At 45.1% G+C, this 20493-nt stretch overlaps 1 protein-coding gene across 1 annotated transcript in view; it reads left to right on the forward strand.

Moving 5' to 3' along the window:
- Positions 1-13645: 13645 nt before the first annotated feature.
- The window catches only part of dync1li1 (dynein, cytoplasmic 1, light intermediate chain 1), a 32786-nt gene continuing 25938 nt past the window's right edge, over positions 13646-20493 (forward strand). The window contains exons 1-2 of the mRNA XM_079521747.1: positions 13646-13816; positions 14343-14416. Coding sequence (XP_079377873.1) covers positions 13701-13816; positions 14343-14416 — 190 coding nt within the window. The 5' untranslated portion in view covers positions 13646-13700. The remainder of the gene's footprint in view (positions 13817-14342; positions 14417-20493) is intronic.

Here is a 20493-nt window from a genome sequence, read left to right on the forward strand (position 1 = left end):
CTAGGAACAGATGAGAAGGAAAAGTCACGGTCACGTGACATATGGGCTGCGCCATGACGCTCCAGGTGGCAAACCTTGCAGCGGAAGTTCCATGAAATACCATCCATCATCCATCTTCAACCGCTTATCCGTAGTCAGGTCGTGGGGGCAACAGCTCCACCAGAGAGCTCCAGACTTCCCTCTCCAGAGCAACATTAGTGACTTCCTCCTGGGGTGGATCCCGAGGCCAGTGAGTCGATGTGTTTCCTCCAACTGCGCCTTGGTCTGCCCCCCCGGGGTCTCCTCCCAGTGGGACGTGCGTCGAGGACCTCCATAGGGAGACGCCCAAGGGGTATCCTAACCAGATGCCCCGAACCACCTAAGCTGGCTCCTTTCCAGGCGAAGAAGCATGAGCATGTTATGATCTTCTGTCAAGAAATGATGTGCCGTGATAAACATTTTCAAAACAGGTGGTACGCAGGGCCGTTCAGTGACTTCGACAAGCGCTTCCAAACAGGTGGTACGCAGGGCCGTTCAGTGACTTCGACAAGCGCTTCCAAACAGGTGGTACGCAGGGCCGTTCAGTGACTTCGACAAGCGCTTCCAAACCCCAACACTTAGAAAAATAATCACCTGCACAGAATTTCTCCGACAGAAAGTAGCTGATAACATGTCTACGGTGGATTTTTATGAAACAAACGCTTTGCAGTTTGAAAGAAGATAATTCAAGCTTTCCCTACAGCTGCAATGTTGGTGAGTTTAACGTTGTTTAATACAAGCATGATCGGAAATGCAATTTGGATGAGTGGGGAGTCAATGGAGGGTATTGCAACTCTAGATTCATCCTATTATTTAAAAAGAAAATCTAGTGTTGCAAATTGCGGCTAGTTTTCAATGACATCGACTTCTTAAATGCAGCCAGTGTGAGAGTTTCAGTCCTAATCCTAATAGGATTTACGGACTTTCTGGTACAGTATTAACTGGTTTGAATTCTACTCAAAAGGATATTTCACTTTCAAACATGTTTGTTTGGGGTCATTTCAATGTCTACTGTCTTGAGTAGTGAACATCCCAGACAGTTCATTCATTTATTTGTTCATTTTCAAAAAATATATATATATGAAAAATAATGAGAAAGGTTATTAAAAAAAGAAAATAAAAAACGGCCCCCTCACACACCAAGGACGGGTGTTTTTAACCCATTCTGGGCGGGAACCCCTTTTGGTGTTTTAAGCATTATGTTATACTTTAGCTATTGAAAAATAGCAGATCTACAAGCTCATAGCGCGGCACCGAGTGCCGCGTTACAAGCTTGTAGGTCTGCTATTTTTGAAAAATCGTGAAAATGCGGCACAAATCTTTGAATATATATTCTTTCAGAGTGAACGTTTTTAACTCAAATCTTTGCTTCTGGGGGGGGGGGTCCCTGGAACAACATATTTTCAGATGGGGGGTCGGAGGCATATTACATATCATTTTTGGGGTGCTTGACATGAAATATGGAGCACCACTGATACAGAAACATGAGGTATTTCAGAAAACTGTCAGGATTCAGGAGACATTTATTTTAAAATGTCGACGTCAGGCCTAAATTGCGACGCATTGTGAGCTTGTAGATCGGCTATTTTCGAATGGCCGAAAAGTAGTCAAAATCGACAAATTAACTAGTAACTAAAGTTTTCAAATGATTGTAGTGAAGTAAAAGTACAATATTTGCCTCTGATATGTAGTGGAGTAGAAGGAAAAGTACTGGAAATTGGAAATACTCAAGTAAAGTACAAATACCTCAAAATTGTACTTAACCCTTAGACTCCCGTTGACGGAATTGACGGATTTAATCAATAAATCCAGACCTACCGTTGACGGAATTGACGGCCTGTCAATCGGGAGCCTAATCGGGACCTTAATGTAGCAAAATGTAGCATTTTTTGGCTAATTTGGCTAACGTCCGATGTAATGTTCCTAAAACCGGCCGAAATCCGCGCGTGCATGGTCGATCACGCACGCGCATGATTGCGCATGCATCGCTGCGTAAAATGCGATGTTTTGGGCTTGATTAGAGCTTAATTTGACTTAGTTATGAAAAAGACGATGATAGCTTAGCATTCCGGACATCTTTCATTGTGGCACACTAGCAAAGCTACTGCCGGATATTTTGATCCTAACCGGATGTGGTCATCGTTCACTCGCTCCTTTTGGTCAGAATCGGCACAATGGTGACGTTACCGCCACCATCAGGTCTGATTGTCCCAATACTATAGTCTTGCCCCGTCAGAATGAGATATAGTGTGTAAATTGCGGATTTTTCTTTAGGCATTAAAATGATGATTTAAAAATATGAATATATGTCACAAAAGGGCTTTTTGGGGGAGTGGCAGTACTACTAGTAAGTAAATATACTTTACAGTACCACTGCTGCCTTGCATGGTTTCCTCCACCATCAGTGTGTATATGAATGTGTGTGTGAATGGGTGAATGTAATGCACAATCTATGTACAATTTTTGACCAAAAGTGCCGGGATTTCAGCCCCTGCCTCTCCAACTCCAAATTTCGACGTCAGGCCTAAATAGTTTAATGAATATAAACATGGTTAAAAATGGAGTTTGTCTGATAAAATTAATGTCAAATATCTGAAATACCGAATCAAGCATCTTGAAAACTGCCTGGGGTGACACACAAAATCCAGAGTAGACGTTAAAATGACCCCAATCAAGTTTCAAGGTGAAATACAGCTTTAACCCATTTTGGGCGGGAACCCCTTTTGGTGTTCTTAGCATTATGTTATACTTTAGCTGTTGAACAATAGCAGATCTACAAGCTCATAGCGCGGCACCGAGTGCCGCGCTATGAGCTTGTAGGTCTACCATTTTTGAAAAATCGTGAAAATGTGCCTGAAATCATTGAATATATTCTTTCAGAGCGAGTTTTTAACTCAAATCTTTGCTACTGGGAGGAGGTCCCTGGAACTACATATTTTCAGATGGGGGGTCGGCGGCCAATGTCATATATATTTGGGGTCCTTGACATGAATATGTTTAAGAACGACTGACATAGAAACATGTTTTTTTCAGAAAACTGTCAGGATTTAGAAGACTTTTTTTTAAATTTCGACGTCAATATATACCGTACAAAAATGTGTTCCCCAGATCCCCGACAAGCCTCTGCATTCTGATGACCTTTCTGTTTGGCATCTTCTACACGCCGCCGCTGGCTCAGACCAGATTATAGGATAAAGAATGTTACCGTAATTATGCAGATTACACGCACAAGATTTACATAAACATGTCACCTGGGGACGATGAGTCGACGACCCGCAAACACAGCAGCAAACAACAAACACGTCTCGGAGAACAAAGATCTAAAACAGTGATTAGATTCTGATCTGCCAGAATTTTACTTCCACTAAAAAACAAACAAACAAACACACAAAACTGCCAGTACGTTTGGGGAGCGAAACCCGTTCAGGACGGGAACCCCTTTTGGTGTTTTAAGGCATTTTGGACTGATGGCGATTTAAAAAAAAAGGCTTCTAAATCCTAATAGTTTTCTGAAAACCCCTTGTTTCTATGTCAGTTGTGCTCAACCTTTTTCATGTCAAGGACCCCCAGAATTATCTCTATTGGGCCACGGACCCCCATCTCAAAATATGTTGTTCCAGAGACCCCCCCCCATGCTCTGAAATATATATTCAAAGATTTGCGCCACATTTTCACGACTTTTAAAAAATAGCAGACCTACAAGCTCGTAGCGCGCCACTCGGTGGCGCGCTACGAGCTTGTAGATCTGCTATTTTTCAATAGCTAAAGTATAACGTAACACTTAAAACACCAAAAGGGGTTCCTGCCCAAAATGGGTGTTATACTTTAGCTATAGAGAAATAGCAGATCTACAGCGTAGATCTATACAAGCTCGTTTGTATAGATCTGCTATTTTTGAAAAATCGTGAAAATGTGGTGGATATCTTTGAATGTCATATTCTTGCAGAGCGAACGTTTTTTAACTCAATTCTTTGCTTCTGGGGGGAGGGGGGGGGGCATATTTTCGGATGGGGGTCGGTGGCCAATTACATATAGTTTTTGGGGGGTCCTTGACATGAAAATGTTTGAGAACGACTGACAGAAACATGAGGTTTTTCAGAAAACTGATTTGGAAGGCATGTCATTGCTTATCGCCATATTCTGACTGTGTGTGTGTGTGTGTGTGTGTGTGTGTGTGTGTGTGTGTGTGTGTGTGTGTGTGTGTGTGTGTGTGTGTGTGTGTGTGTGTGTGTGTGTGTGTGTGTGTGTGTGTGTGTGTGTGTGTGTGTGTCCTTGCTGCAAGTAGAGCACACACACACACACACACACACAGAGAGAGGCCAGGGAACAGTACAGTACAGTACAGTACCACTCACTTCAGAGTGCAGACCGGTCTGATTTGTCATAAATCAACGCCACTACAGCCGAAGTACCAAAAGGTAGCAGATCTACAAGCTCAAAATGCGGGTGCAAAACTTTAGATTTTGTAGATTATATTTGTGTTATTTGAATCACACACACACACACACACACACACACACACACACACACACACACACACACACACACACACACACGCACGCACAGAGTTATGTCAACAAGGGGTCATGCCTTGATTGAGCTGTGAGCACGGAGCAGAGATTAATGCGGAGTCAGAAGTGACACAGTATATAAAGTGTTTCTTAGATGGTCTTAGATCGCTCAAAGTCACCCTGGTGATTCAATTACATTGATTTACACACCAATTCCAAAGCACACTATAACCTTTGGCTTCCGAGCCTATATATACGGTCTAGTGTTCTGAATCTATTCCTGTCCATTTTTGTTTCAGTCGTAGTCTCTCGAACAGTTTTCATTTAGTTTTAGTCACATTTAACCCATTTTGACCTGAGATCAGATTCTATAAATGTCTTCTACATCCTGACAGTTTTGTGTTTTGTAGATTATATTTGTGTTATTTGAATCATGATAAGGAACAGTTAGCAAAGCAAAGCAAAGCAAAGTTCTTTGTTTACCCAGGGTGAATGGACTAAGCTCAAGATGCTTGTTTACAGCCAGGCCCTGCTCATAGAACATTTCATGGTAGGGGTTCAATACCTTGCTCAAGGGCACTTCAGCGGTGGTAATTTTAACGTGCCGGTCCGGGGATTCGAACTGGCGACCTTCCGATAACAAGACCGCTCCGCAAACCGTTCGGCCACCGCTGCCCCTGCTAAACTGAGTCTAGAGATGCTGTATGAGGTTTCCTTTCCAACCCGACAGAGAAACTATATTTTGTAAAATCGTCCGGCGGGTCTAAATGGGTTTAAATGTCTCTTGCTCAGCTTCAATTGGTATTGCGGGGGAAAAAAAAAAAAACCCACACAAAACTCAAGCGAGAAATATTGGTGTAGTCATGGAGTCATGGCCTGAATTTAATCCATTTGGGCCTGACGTCGAAATTAAAAAAATGAGTGGTTCTCAATATTTCATGTCAAGGACCCCAAAAATTATATGTAATATGCTGCCGACCCCCAAATATGTTGTTCCAGGGACCCCCCCCCCCCCAGAAGCAAAGATTTGAGATTAAAACTGAAACTCTGACAGAATATATATATATATATATTCAAAGATTTGAGGCACATTTTCACGATTTTTCAAAAATAGCAGACCTACACGTTCATAGCGCGGCACTCGGTGCCGCGCTATGAGCTTGTAGATCTGCCATTTTTCAATAGCTAAAGTACAACATAATGCTTAAAACACCAAAAGGGGTTCCCGTCCAGAATGGGTTAAACAGCCACAGCAGCAACAACCAGAACTGGCCCATATGGGTCTATTATAACAACCAGAACTGGCCCATATGGGTCTATTATAACAACCAGAACTGGCCCATATGGGTCTATTATAACAACCAGAACTGGCCCATATGGGTCTATTATAACAACCAGAACCGGCCCATATGGGTCTATTATGAGGCACTGGAGGCCAGATCCTGAAAAATACCTTTTCATTGCCTTTGAACATGAAACCTTTTTCTTTCTTTCTTGAATATGAATGCGATGCAATATAAGCCTCTACATAACCTCGAGTCTGTAAAGAGAAGGCTCTGCTCTTGCCCCAGTCGTGTACTCACATGACGTGCAGAGGGTGTTACAGAGGCAGGTCGGGGCTGAAATCCTGTAAGAGGGCACTTTTGGTCAAAAATAGCTGATCTACAAGCTCTCAACGCGTCGCGTTGAGAGCTTGTAGATCGGCTATTTTCGGGGAGCAACCCAGCACTCTTTAGCTATAGAGGGTATGCGTGTGACATCATCATCAAACCCGGAAGTTATGCAGGAATGCCTACTGAGTGGCAAAAAACTACTAACGCATGCATTCAAACCGAAAAGTCCTGTCTGATTGCATTAAACAAAGTTAAACAATGTTAAACTCACTTTGCATGTTGCTTTGCCACTCGATTTGCCACTCGATGTGCCATTCACTTTAAGCATACGCATACCCTCTATTGTGGAGATGCAGGTGTAACGGCATGGATTTCTAAACAAATTTGTTCAACGCAAAATACTGCGTTCCAAGTTCAGGAGACTTCGGAACCCCACATTTGAAAAAGATAATTGTGCTGCAGGCAGGGACCCCCCATACAGTCAGGGACCCCCCATACAGGCAGGGACCCCCCATACAGGCAGGGACCCCCCATACAGGCAGGGACCCCCCCATATAGAGACTTTTTTACAGCCATAGCAGTGATTCTGAACCATTTTAATACCAAGGACCCCCGGTTTGATACGCATTATGCGGTGGGGGGGATTCAGATTTTTACGGGGGCCAGTTTCGAATTGCAGCCGTCCGTAGGTGCCCTTTGAGAGCGGTTTTGAAGGAGTCAAGGGATTCGCATGTCTTAATGACTGTTGGTAGGGCGTTCCACATTTTGGTGGCATAGGAGCGAAAATAATTTAGTCCCTTGTTTGTGCCGAATCTGGGCTGTACATGGTTCGTTGCACTCCCTCCTATATAAATATCAATCATTTTGCTGGGGGACCCCCACCGGACCCCACTTTGAGAACCAGCGGCCTACAGTGATCAGCCAACCCTGACAACAGACACATTAAGAAGATTACAAAGACTATACTATCACCGGAAGAATATACAGTATCAACGATTAAAGGACTTTATCTCAGCGGGATTTGGAAAAAGACTCGTCAAACTTGCTGAACAACACATGTTTCTATGTCAGTCATATTCATGTCAAGGACCCCCAAAATTATATGTAATTGGCCGCCGACCCCCATCTGAAAATATGCTGTTCCAGGGACCCCCCCAGAAGCAAAGATTTGAGTTAAAATGTTGGCTCTGAAAGAATATATATTCAAAGATTTGCACTACATTTTCGCGATTTTTCAAAAATAGCAGACCTACAAGCTCGTAGCGCGGCACTCCTTTGCCTAAAAATGCCCATAGCCGTCATCACAAATGTGATGAGGTCAGCACATTTGGGCAAGTGGCTTACATGGCCGAATTTAGCCCAAGTATTTTCGTGCAAAACTAATGCTTTGGAATGGCTTCCGATCAGAATCATGAAAACCCCATAGTTTGACACGTCACATGCTACGACATCATTTTCAGATGGGGGGGGGGGGGGGGGGGGTCGGTGGCCAAATACGGGCCAAATATATTCTGGGGGTCCTTGACATGAAAAAGGTTGAGCACCCACTGACATATAGAAACATGAGGTTTTTCAAGAAAACTGTCATGATTTAGATAGAAGACATTTGTATAGAATCGTCCTCAGGTCTAAATGGGTTAAAAAACATTTTGTCTCAAGCGTGGTTTGGCGTGGTTTGGGCTTTAACCCATTTTGGGCGGGAACCCCTTTTGGTGTTAGCATTATGTTATGCTTTAGCTGTTGAAAAATAGCAGATCTACAAGCTCGTAGCGTGCCACCGAGTGGCGCGCTACGAGCTTGTAGGTCTGCTATTTTTGAAAAATCGAAGAACGACTGACATAGAAACATGGCTTTTTCAGAAAACTGTCAGGATGTAGAAGACATTTATAGAATCTGATCTCAGGTCAAAATGGGTTAAATGTGACTAAAACTAAATGAAAACTGTTCGAGAGACTACGACTGAAACTAAAATGGACAGGAATAGATTCAGAACACTAGACCGTATATATAGGCTCAGAAGCCAAAGGTTATAGTGTGCTTTGGAATTGGTGTGTAAATCAATGTAATTGAATCACCAGGGTGACTTTGAGCGATCTAAGACCATCTAAGAAACACTTTATATACTGTGTCACTTCTGACTCCGCATTAATCTCTGCTCCGTGCTCACAGCTCAATCAAGGCATGACCCCTTGTTGACATAACTCTGTGCATGCGTGCGTGCGTGCGTGCGTGCGTGCGTGCGTCGCTGTGAGTGTTTTATTAATGACTCAGAGATCAAGGATGCCACACACACGCACGCGCGCGCGCACAACCACACACACACACACTACTATCTACTCGGCTTCTGATTGATAACACAAGGGGGTGTGACACCGCATATACCTACATTCTTTATAGTGACCTCACATGTATGTTTCATGTAATATATGCAAACATGTAACGTTACACACACAGGCTACAGCGGAGGTGATGTTGGAATATCAATCATGACAAGTGACGGCCAGCACTCAATTTCAGGTGTGTGTGTGTGTGTGTGTGTGTGTGTGTGTGTGTGTGTGTGTGTGTGTGTGTGTGTGTGTGTGTGTGTGTGTGTGTGTGTGTGTGTGTGTGTGTGTGTGTGTGTGTGTGTGTGTGATGCAGGTGAGAATGCAGTGAGGAAGACTACGGTATATCAGAACAGAGTGAGGCAGTCTAGTGTTCCTGACACTGTTATTAGATCTGACAGAGAGAGAGAGAGACAGAGAGAGATATAGAGAGAGAGAGAGAGAGAAGGACAGTGATTGAGACTATAGAGGAAACGGGAGAAAGAGAAAATGTCATGGAGAGAGAGAGAGAGCGAGAGAGAGAGACATAGAGAGACAGAGAGAGACAGAGAGAGAGAGTGTATATCTTCCAGCTCATGTTATCTGTAGAGGTACAGTAGATGGAGGTGCTATATACTCATACAGAACAGCCCATATTATATTTCATGTCGTATACGATCCCCAAAACTGATATGGATTTCAATTTAGATTAGCATTTTATGATGTACACACATACAGTAGCACTCTGTATACTCATAGCTTCACCGTTTTACAGATATTCTGCTGACTGACGGACGGACGGATGTTAGGTTTTTTTTAGCTTGCTTATCCCATTCGGGGCGGGGACCCCCTCATGTTACACTTTAGCTATTGAAAAATAGCAGATCTACAAGCTCATAGCACGGCACCGAGTGCCGCGCTACGAGCTTGTAGGTCGGCTATTTATTTTTTTTATCTTGAAAATGTGGCGCAGATCTTTGAATGTATATTCTTTCAGAGCGAACGTTTTCATAACTTCTGAGGGGTTCCTGGAACAACATGTTTTCAGATGGGGGTCGGCGGCCACTTACATATGATTTTTGGGGGTCCTTGACATGAAATATTGAGCACCACTGATAGGTAGGCCTAATTCAGAAAACTGTGAGGATTGACATGACAATGTTTGAGAACCACTGACATATAGAAACATGAGTTTTTCAGAAAACTGGCATGAGGCTTTGTAGAATCGTATAATCATCAGGTCGAAATGGGTTAATGAAGCATTTTGGTAATATTTTTTTTCACAGAGAGAAAAAAGAACCCTACAATCTAGGATTGTTCACCCCAGTTGGAACAAAACATGGCGAAGATAGCATTTCACTATATATATGCACCACAAACTGTGTTGTTTTCGTCGACTAAAACTAAGACGAAAAATGTTCGTCGACTACCTTTTTTCACTGACGAAAACTAAATGGAAACTTAAATGAAAACTAAAGCTATGATGACTAAAACTAAGACTAAATATACAGACAATTTCGTCAACAAATAAAAACTAGACTAAAATGTTAGGAAGGGACTAGTGGACGAGAGATCCAGTATAAGTCATTTTACACTCGGTTGCATCCTGAAAATAGCCGATCTACAAGCTCACAACGCGTCGCGCTGCGACGCGTTGTGAGCTTGTAGATCGGCTATTTTCAGCAAGTGTAAAATCAGCCATTACGATGGCATCAAGGCCCGCCAAAACACATTTTAGTCGACTAAATTGTAGACTCATGTAAACTGTAGATTTAGTCGACTAAAATCTTATGATATTTAGTCAACTAAAACTAGACACTAAAACATTCCGGGTGACTAAAACGTGACTAAAACTAAATTAAGTTTAATTCCAAAGACTATGACTAAAACTAAAATTGAAATTCGCTGCCAAAAACAACACTGGGTGGTCCATCCAACCCTGGATGGACCATCATTCCAGGTTAGGAAGTCCCGTGTCCCCTAAGTCCAAGTTTAAAAAACATATATTTAACATTGCTTTACTCCCAATGATGTCTACTAACATGGGCTTTAAATGAGCTGTACGTGCTGTCACTTTTTATTATTATTATTATTATTTATTTTGATCAAAAGGTGGGAGTATTTTTGTTATAATTGATTGCTCCTTTATCTTCTTTTATATTGTTGTAGCCTATATATAGTTATATTCTTTATTCATTCTTAAAGTGCATTGTGTGCACTCTGAATTTGTTTGTATTATGTATAAAAAAACCCACTTTGAATTGCCTTTGTGTATATATGAATTGAAAGGTGCTATAAATAAAATTGGCTTGGCTTGGCTTGGCTTGCCTTGCCTTGCCTTGCCTTCATGCCTAGAATGACTGAATTGAATGACAGCCTAGTAATAATGCATACAGTCTCCATCTCTGCATACTAGAAAGTTCACCACTGTTCTTCTTTAATATGCTATTGAAAATTAAATAAACTCAAAAAGAGGATCAAGGACATCGCCTATAGGATATACTGCATTGGCTTTGCATATATTGTTTTATCACTGCCCTATATATATGTCTACAGCAGACCTATAAAAGAATGCATATAAATAATAAGCATAACAGAACAGAATATTATATCACCCAACCAACCAGGCTATATGACGCTTCTTCTATTCTTATCTCATGCACCAGACAGTCCAGTCCAGTCCAGGACAGGTAGCTTATAGACAGGTACCTCCTTAGCCCCTTTCGGGACCTTATACCTTCGGTTTACCTTCTCTGAATTTTGGACGTCGGTACCGCCGTCCCGCCGTCCAAAATTCAGAAAAGGTAAACCGAAGGGGTCCCGAAAGGGCCGACTATTATAGGACGGTCCCTCCCTCCCTGCCTGCCTGCGGTCAGGATATGGAGTCAGTGGAACTCACCTGATCAGCGGGCAGCTGCAGGGAAAAGGATCCGCGCCGAGCCGGAGCCGGAGCCGGAGGGCAACAACTTCACAGCCGTGGAGGACTTCACAATCACGGATGATGATGATGGTGATGATGATGATGTCTCCCAGCCTCCGGACCCTGCAGGCATCTCCCTCTTCCGCCTTCTTTTTTTGTGTTGTTTTAGGTTTCTCTATCGGACACCCTTGTTTATTGTTTTTTTGGTTTGGAGGTTGTTTTACTGCAAAAGCTCGTATATATATGGGGGTTTGTTTTGCAAGCCGAAATCCTAATACTCCCTCCCTCCACGGTCCACCCCAGAGCAAAACCACGAGACTGAGTAGAGCTCCTGATGCGGTGGTCCGTGTGGGTTCCGTGCTCCGATCCTGAGTCCTGGGTTCCCTCTCTTGGAGTCTTGGTGAGAGATGTGGGAGTCTGGGAGAGGAGGAGGGACAGTGCAGCCAGTTAACAGGAGTTTGTAATCCGCTCGCCCCCAGCAGGGTGGGGGGGCGGGGGGGCGGGGGGGTGGAGGGGGTGTGGAGAGGGGGGGGCGGGGTGTGGAGGGGGGCGGGGGGGAGGTGAGGTGAGCAGTTGAGCACTGTATATCAGGCATGATTCTACCAGGCAGGCAATGGTAAACCGGTGGCCGCAGTGCGCGGTGCAACAGCGACATCGTGTGGCTCGTGCCGTGTACTGCACTTATTGTCCTATAAATAATTTGGCTGTCAGGATTGATTGATTGATTGATTGATTGATTGATTGATTGATTGATTGATTGATTATGGTATTAACAGTTTATTGTAGAATGGGTACAGTTCAAGAAAGTATGTCACTGCAAAATCTGCTAAGAGGATAAAACCAAAAAAAGCTCTAGTAGACTTGTTTACATCAGGGTCCTCCATTTTCAATTCATCAAAACATTTAAAGGACAACCCCCCCCTAGTCCGGGGACCCCTAGGGGTCCTTGAGGGAGTTCCAGGGGGTACCCAGCTAAATTATATAGTTTGGAACAAAATGGACCCTTATATGGGTCTGTAACTCTGAGAGTGTACAAATGGAGTACAAATGGAACCACTTATGTTCATGATAAAATACCACACTTATCTTCTATACTCTGTCTGTCTCATCATGTGAGGGCTGTGGGCAGTTCAGAAACCTGTCCACCAGTAACATTATCGTTAGGCAGATCCTTGAGGTCCTCGATGCACGTCCCACTGGGAGGAGACCCCGGGGCAGACCAAGGCGCAGTTGGAGGAAACACATCGACTCACTGGCCTTGGAACGTCTCGGGATCCCCCCCAGGAGGAAGTCACTAATGTTGCTCTGGAGAGGGAAGTTTGGAGCACTCTGGTGGAGCTGTTGCCCCCACGACCCGACTACGGATAAGCGGTTGAAGATGGATGGATGGATGGATGGAGATTTCTTTTACGCTTAATATTTCGATTTGTATTATCGTGAGAACGATGGCTTCCAGTTTCGCATTGCAACTTTTCAAGAATAGAAAGCCTGCAGTATATTCTATTAGCTTGGATTCCCCATTGATGATGTCACTGGTGGACAGGTTTCTGAACTGCCCACAGCCCTGAGTCCGACTCCTACTATGAGACACAGACTGAGTAGGGAAAAAAATGCTATTATAATATCATGAACATTAGTGAGGACTGAGGAGTCGGACCAATTATATGAAGATAGGTTGAAAAGTGGTGAAGTGGTCCTTTAAAACCAATATAGACCATAACCTATATAATTTATTTATCACTTTTGGCCGATGACGTGATATATTATAATTGTGTTTGTCTGGGGTCTCTGGGGGGGGGGGGGGGCTTCTGGGCGATCGAGGAGCCACGCCCCGCCGACCGTGTGACTGTGAATGTGAAGCATAGAGTAATATAAAAGGATAGAGACCGAACCGGAGCGATAGCCCCGCCCCCCCGCCATTCAATTCAGTGGAAGTTGCTCAGTGGCGTTTTGAAGCACCCGGAAGAACCGTCTACTTCAGCATTTGACCACCAAATGTTGGTGGTAACTGGTAAGTAAGTAAGTCAAGTTTATTTATAGAGCACCTTTCACAGACAATTACAGTCACAAAGTGCTTTAACAACAATACAATTAAAACAAGGTAAAATGCGGGGGGGTTTCCTCGTCATGAATCCACGGGTCCGCCTGCAGTCCCATCTCTTACCACTAGGGCCCAGTGCTTCAACGCTGGAGAGCCTCCCTGGGGGCTTGGGGGGAGGGCCAACACGGCACTACATCCGGGCATTCCAGAGCTCTAGCTCTGCTCGGGGTCTGCTGACACACAACTAGCCTGGCTTGGCTCGGCTCGGCTGGAGAGGGAGGCGGCTGGTGAAACATGGCGACTTCAGGGAGGAGTAGCAGTGCGCTATTAACCACCACAGGACCTAGTAATCACAACAAGTTGGACAACCACCACCACAACCCGGAGGACGAGGACGGGCAGAACCTATGGTACCGTGGGATGATCCGCGGGATATATGGGGGGGGGGTTCGATCCGCGCGGGAAAGAAATAGAAAGACGGCGGGGGTTGTTTTTATTCTAAGGTTTATTCTAAGGAGGGCTGCAGCAGGGTAGCGGGGCTGTGGAGAGAGAGGAGAGGAGAGGATGGTTTGACAGCTAGCTTTGAGCTAAAAGGGGGTATAGTTAGTATATCAGCAGCCTGGACTGTTGTGTTTATAGCACCATTTTCGGGACACCCCTTTTTTTGCTTATCCTTTTTCTGTATTTGGGACGTCGCTAAATACAGAAAAGGGGTGAGCAAGGGTGTCCCGAAAGAGGGGCTATAGATTTAGCTAAAAAAGGGTAGCAGCCTAGCTGCCTGCCTGGTGACAAAGCAAGCCTGATCACTGTCTGTCTGTCTGGTCGATTTGTTTAATGAATGATATATATGCTATTATATATAGATCTTGTGTTCTGACAAAAAAGGCGTGTTTGTTGTGTTGTTTATGTTGTGGGTTTTTTTTGTTTTTTTTGCAGGTCCACCATCCTCAGTGAAGTATCGACCCATTCCAGGTCGAAGCTACCGTCCGGGAAAAATGTCCTGGTCATGGGTGGGTTATCTCTCTGTTGTCTCATGGATGTCTGTCTAACTGTTGTTATTGTTGTTGCTACTGTTACTGCCGACGCTTCGGCTTGCATGCCTGCCTGGCCTCCATAAACATAATAATTATAGTACACTATCGCTGGCGATCATCATTAATCATTAGCCTGATGATATGTTGTTCATATTGCTAACGAAAGCGTGTCATTCAAGCTTGGTCGGTCGGTGGGTCTCTGCCATGATGCAGCTCACACACTCACACAGCCTCACTCACGCCCATGAGGCTGTGTGTGCTTTTGTTTTCCAGCCTGCATTGGGTGTCTGATAAAAGATAAAGGCTTGAAGCCTTCTCTAGCAGCTCCATATACTCTGGGGCTGCGGGGGGACAGGTGCATTATATGAGCGGCCATCCATCCACGCACGCAGGGAGGGAGGGCAGCCTCCTCCTCCTCCTCGTCCTCTTCTGTCTTGTCTTGTTGATGAGGATACTGTTGTGTTGTGTTAGCCTATAGGCCCTGCCCTGCCCTGCCTGGCTGCTGCTGCTGCTACTACTGCTGCTACTACTGCTGCTTGCTTTGAAACAGTGCAAGTCATTCTAGCCACTGCATGCATGCTTTATGATGCATGTGCTGCTGCATGCTTCCGCGTGTTAGATGTGATGATGTGAGGAGGTGGTGCCGTGGTGGTGATGATGTGAGGAGGAGGAGGTGGTGCCGTGGTGGTGGTGATGCCGAGAGGTGGATATTGCGTTGCGTTCCCTGACTTTGAATGACATTTATTTCTATAAATGAATTGAATTATTATTTGTTTATATTTGTTGTCTATATATTAACATTGGTTCTCAAAGTGTGTGTGTGGGGGGGGTTCCGGCGTGGGGACCCCCAGAGGTCCCCTGCAGGCATGGGGGGGGGGGTTAACCAGGGGGTCCCCCGCTGGCAAAATGGTTAATTATAGCATCATAATCATTTTTAATCACTTTAGCCATGCTTAAAAATATGTTTAAAAAAAAACATTGCAGACAAGCTCACAGTGTGTTCACTTATACCACGTAGAGAAATCTTGAAAATGTCTAATCATTTTGACACAAATCTCCTCTGGGGGTCTCTGGCCGTGGGCCATATACATTTGTAGGTGTCTGACTCCTTGACTTGAAAAAGTTAGAGAACCACTGGTCTCTGGATCGGTCTCGTTCTGCTCCACCCTGATATAAGCATCGACATCGTTCTCTGGGTTAAATCCTCATTCCTCTGTCCTGCCCTGCTGTGTTTTGCAACTAATCAGCGTTGGTTGTCCATCTATTCTAGATAGCATTGGTTTTCAACCCTTTTCCTATCAAGGCCCATTATTTATTCGGCATTTGAGCCACGGAACCACCATTTGATGACATTTAGCCTCAGACCCGAAACTAACGAATGTTTTGTCCACAATTCTGTAATGCTGTATTGATGTTGGTACCTTTGGGAGAGACAACAGGCAAAATAACAATTCTTCTACATTCTCTAATTGTGTAGACTTCTTGAAAATTAACTAATGCAGATGTTTAACAATGATACTCTTGAGAGCGTAAAAATGAAAAAAAAATTACGCTCTCAAAGAGTTAAAGTTCTAATAATGGTCCCATTTGGTTTACCATTTACCAACGCTCCCATCATTTAGCTGCATGGGGACCAGGACCACCTGGAACCCCCCCCTCACAAGGACCACTGGTGGTCCTCGGACCACTGGTTGAGAAGCACTGCTCTCACAGATTAAAATAGGGTGCATGTTGCATCCCAAAACTCAGTTTATAGTTAAGGGACGCAATAAAACAACAACCTCTGCATCCACGGGATGCACTACTGTACTACTGTACTGTTTTTTTTATTCTAGTTTATTTTGCTAGCTTTAGTTATAATAATAATTTCTTCTTCTGTTTCTACATGAATATAACCATATAAAATGAAATGGGAGTTAAATGCTGCAATTTGTAAAAATGGCAAAATATGACTCCTAACATTGTTGAAGTGGGACTCATAAAATGTCCCTGGGAGTCATCTAAAAGACCGCCCCTGCATCCCGGGACTCATTGCATTGCAAACCTATTTACATTACTGGCTCTATAGCGTCTCTCAGGCCATCTTGGCCTGTCTGTCTCTGTCTGTAAGAGTAGCTATCAGAACCACAGAGCAGGCACCTGGCCAGGCCATGTTGGCCTGTCTGTCTCTGTCTGTAAGAGTCAGAACCACATAGCAGGCGCCTGGCCAGGCCATGTTGGCCTGTCTGTCTCTGTCTGTAAGAGTCAGAACCACATAGCAGGCGCCTGGCCAGGCCATGTTGGCCTGTCTGTCTCTGTCTGTAAGAGTAGCTATCAGAACCACAGAGCAGGCGCCTGCGTTACTAATGCATGGAACTCTACATCCCAACCCCACCCCCCACTGTCAGCATAATTCTGTCACGGTGCAGGACATGCTTGCTGTGACCTAATGGCATGCAGGACCTTTGGCCGGGCTAGAGTTGTCCCGACCCCATCACGGGATCGGAAATCGGGGGCCGATCACATGATTTTCAAAAGATCGGGAGGAATTATTATTATATATTTTTGAGTGGTGCAACTACGTATAGACAGCTATGTGTGAGCCTGTGTCCCTGGGTCTGTCCCTGTGTCCCTAGGTCTGTCCCTGTGTCCCTGGGTCTGTCCCCGAGTCCCTGGCTGAGTCCGAGCACGAAAATAGCGTTATTAGTGTTTGTTCACCACCAAGTGTCACTGTTGCACAGCCTAACACACAGACACACACAGGCCAGGGAGGAGGGCTTGTACAGTACAGTACAGTACAGTACAGTACAGTACAGTACAGTACAGCAGGGGTTCTCAACGTTTCTGGCCGGGGACCCCCGGAAATGCTTTGGCAATGTATCGGGACCCCCGCCCCGCCCCTCCCGACCCCAAATATGAATTGACTGCTTCAATAACCATAATAATAGAGACAATACACCATAAATAAATACTGAAACCAGACATAATCATTATGGAAGGTGTGTCTGCATGTACTATGTGTACTATGTAAACTCTTCATTTCCATTTTCCAGCCATTCCATTTTTTTTTGGGGACCCCCCCAAAATAATTTGGCGACCCTCCGAGGGGTCGCGACCCACGGGTTGAGAACCCCTGCAGTACAGCACCACTCACTTCACACGGGTGTGATTTTTAATTATTAATGTGATATTTTTAGCCGCACGTCTGACCTGTCCATCTGCTGAGCAGAACCATAGTTAGGTCTGGACTCATGGATCATCTGCTGAGCAGAACCATAGTTAGGTCTGGACTCATGGATCATCTGCTGAGCAGAACCATAGTTAGGTCTGGACTCATGGATCATTTCAGAAGCAAAACCTTCTAAAATGTCTTCTAAATCTAGTCAACCAGGCCTTGCTCCCTAGCCCAGTAGGCTAGGGAGCAATGAAATGTGATCGGCCAGGCCTGCAGTAGGCTAGGGAGCAATGAAATGTGATCGGCCAGGCCTGCAGTAGGCTAGGGAGCAATGAAATGTGATCGGCCAGGCCTGCAGTAGGCTAGGGAGCAATGAAATGTGATCGGCCAGGCCTGCAGTAGGCTAGGGAGCAATGAAATGTGATCGGCCAGGCCTGCAGTAGGCTAGGGAGCAATGAAATGTGATCGGCCAGGCCTGCAGTAGGCTAGGGAGCAATGAAATGTGATCGGCCAGGCCTGCAGTAGGCTAGGGAGCAATGAAATGTGATCGGCCAGGCCTGCAGTAGGCTAGGGAGCAATGAAATGTGATCGGCCAGGCCTGCAGTAGGCTAGGGAGCAATGAAATGTGATCGGGACATCGTGAATTGGCCCCGTTTTATAATAATAATAAGGTGCTTGTGGTAGCCCCGAGGCTCAGGGTAGAATAGATACATGTAGTTTGATAATATAATAATAATAATAATAAACTTATGACTGGAACAATTCAAGTTACGTGTGTGTGTGTGTGTGTGTGTGTGTGTGTGTGTGTGTGTGTGTGTGTGTGTGTGTGTGTGTGTGTGTGTGTGTGTGTGTGTGTGTGTGTGTGTGTGTGTGTGTGTGTGTGTGTGTGTGTGTGTGTGTGTGTGTGTGTGTGTGTGTGTGTGTGTGAGTGAGTGTGAGAGAGATGTTGAATCTTGTGCAGCCTTTTCGTTATAGATATGTTATTATTTGATATAGATATTTTTGTTATAGTATAGGCTACATTAGAGCGAGACAGGAAATGGGGAGTGACACGCAGCAAAGGTCGTCAGGCCTGGGAATCGAACCTGCGACTGTGGCTGCATTAGAGCCTATATGTGGCACGCGCCATTGCGCCTTAACCGCTAGGCCAGCGGCCACCCCATTGTGCTAGCCTGGCTTTGGCCAGACTGATAACGTGGCTTCAGTTAGTTAGTGTTGATTTTGACAGCAAAATTTGATTTTAATTTTATTCACAGTCTCTGGAATAGTTTTCATTTAGTTTTAGTCACATTTTAGTCACCTGGAGTTAGTTAGTTAGTTAGTCTTAGTCTAGTTTTAGTTGACTAAATATCATACGATTTTAGTCTACTAAATATACAGTTGAATTAGTCGACTAAAATGTATTTCGGCGGGCCTTGATGCCGTCGACATGACCGATTTTACACTTATACGTGAGTATCGCAGATCTACTCACAATGCGTCGCAGCACGACGCGTTGTGAGCTTGTAGATCGGCTATAAAATGACTCGTACTGGGATCTCTTGTCCACTAGTCCCTTCCTAACATTTTAGTCTAGTTTTTATGTGTTGACGAAATTGTCAATATATTTAGTTTTAGTTTTAGTCATCATAGCTTAGTTTTCATTTAGTTTCCATTTAGTTTTCGTCAGTGGAAAAAGGTAGTCGACGAACATTTTTCGTCTTAGTTTTAGTCGACAAAAACAACACAGGGAGACCAAAGCTAGGCTACCATTGTACAGCCTTCTAATGCAGGGGTTTTCAACCAGTGGTCCGGGGACCACCAGTGGTCCTTGAGGGGGTTCCAGGTGGTCCCCGGCGAAATGATGGAGAGTTGGTAACCAAACAGAAAACCACTCTTATAGATCTCTTGAGAGTGTAAAATGAAACCAAACGGACCCATACGGGTCCGTTTGGTTTCATTTTACGCTCTCAAGAGTTACATCCTTGTTAAACATCTGCATTACTTAATTTACAAGAAGTCTACACTATTAGAGAATGTAGAAAATGTTATATTTTCATCGTTTGTCAACAGCATGGACCACACACTACCTTTTAGCCTTGTCTCTGAGAGGCTAAATCATGTCATCAAACGGTGACATGACCCCTTTGAGCCTGGACAGGTCAGAGAGGATGCAGAGCCCTGAGGGGAACACAGGACAGGACAGGTCAGAGAGGATGTAGAGCCCTGAGGGGAACACAGGACAGGACAGGTCAGAGAGGATGCAGAGCCCTGAGGGGAACACAGGACAGGACAGGACAGGTCAGAGAGGATGTAGAGCCCTGAGGGGAACACAGGACAGGACAGGACAGGTCAGAGAGGATGCAGAGCCCTGAGGGGAACACAGGACCGGACAGGTCAGAGAGGATGCAGAGTCCTGAGGGGAACACAGGACAGGACAGGTCAGAGAGGATGCAGAGCCCTGAGGGGAACACAGGACAGGTCAGAGAGGATGCAGAGTCCTGAGGGGAACACAGGACAGGACAGGTCAGAGAGGATGCAGAGTCCTGAGGGGAACACGGGACAGGACAGGACAGGTCAGAGAGGATGCAGAGCCCTGAGGGGAACACGGGACAGGACAGGACAGGTCAGAGAGGATGCAGAGCCCTGAGGGGAACACAGGACAGGACAGGTCAGAGAGGATGCAGAGCCCTGAGGGGAACACGGGACAGGACAGGACAGGTCAGAGAGGATGCAGAGCCCTGAGGGGAACACAGGACAGGACAGGTCAGAGAGGATGCAGAGCCCTGAGGGGAACACGGGACAGGACAGGACAGGTCAGAGAGGATGCAGAGCCCTGAGGGGAACACGAGACAGGACAGGACAGGTCAGAGAGGATGCAGAGTCCTGAGGGGAACACAGGACAGGACAGGTCAGAGAG

The sequence above is a fragment of the Electrona antarctica genome, assembly GCF_951216825.1.
Source record: "Electrona antarctica genome assembly, chromosome: 15".
Taxonomy (NCBI): Eukaryota; Metazoa; Chordata; class Actinopteri; order Myctophiformes; family Myctophidae; genus Electrona; species Electrona antarctica.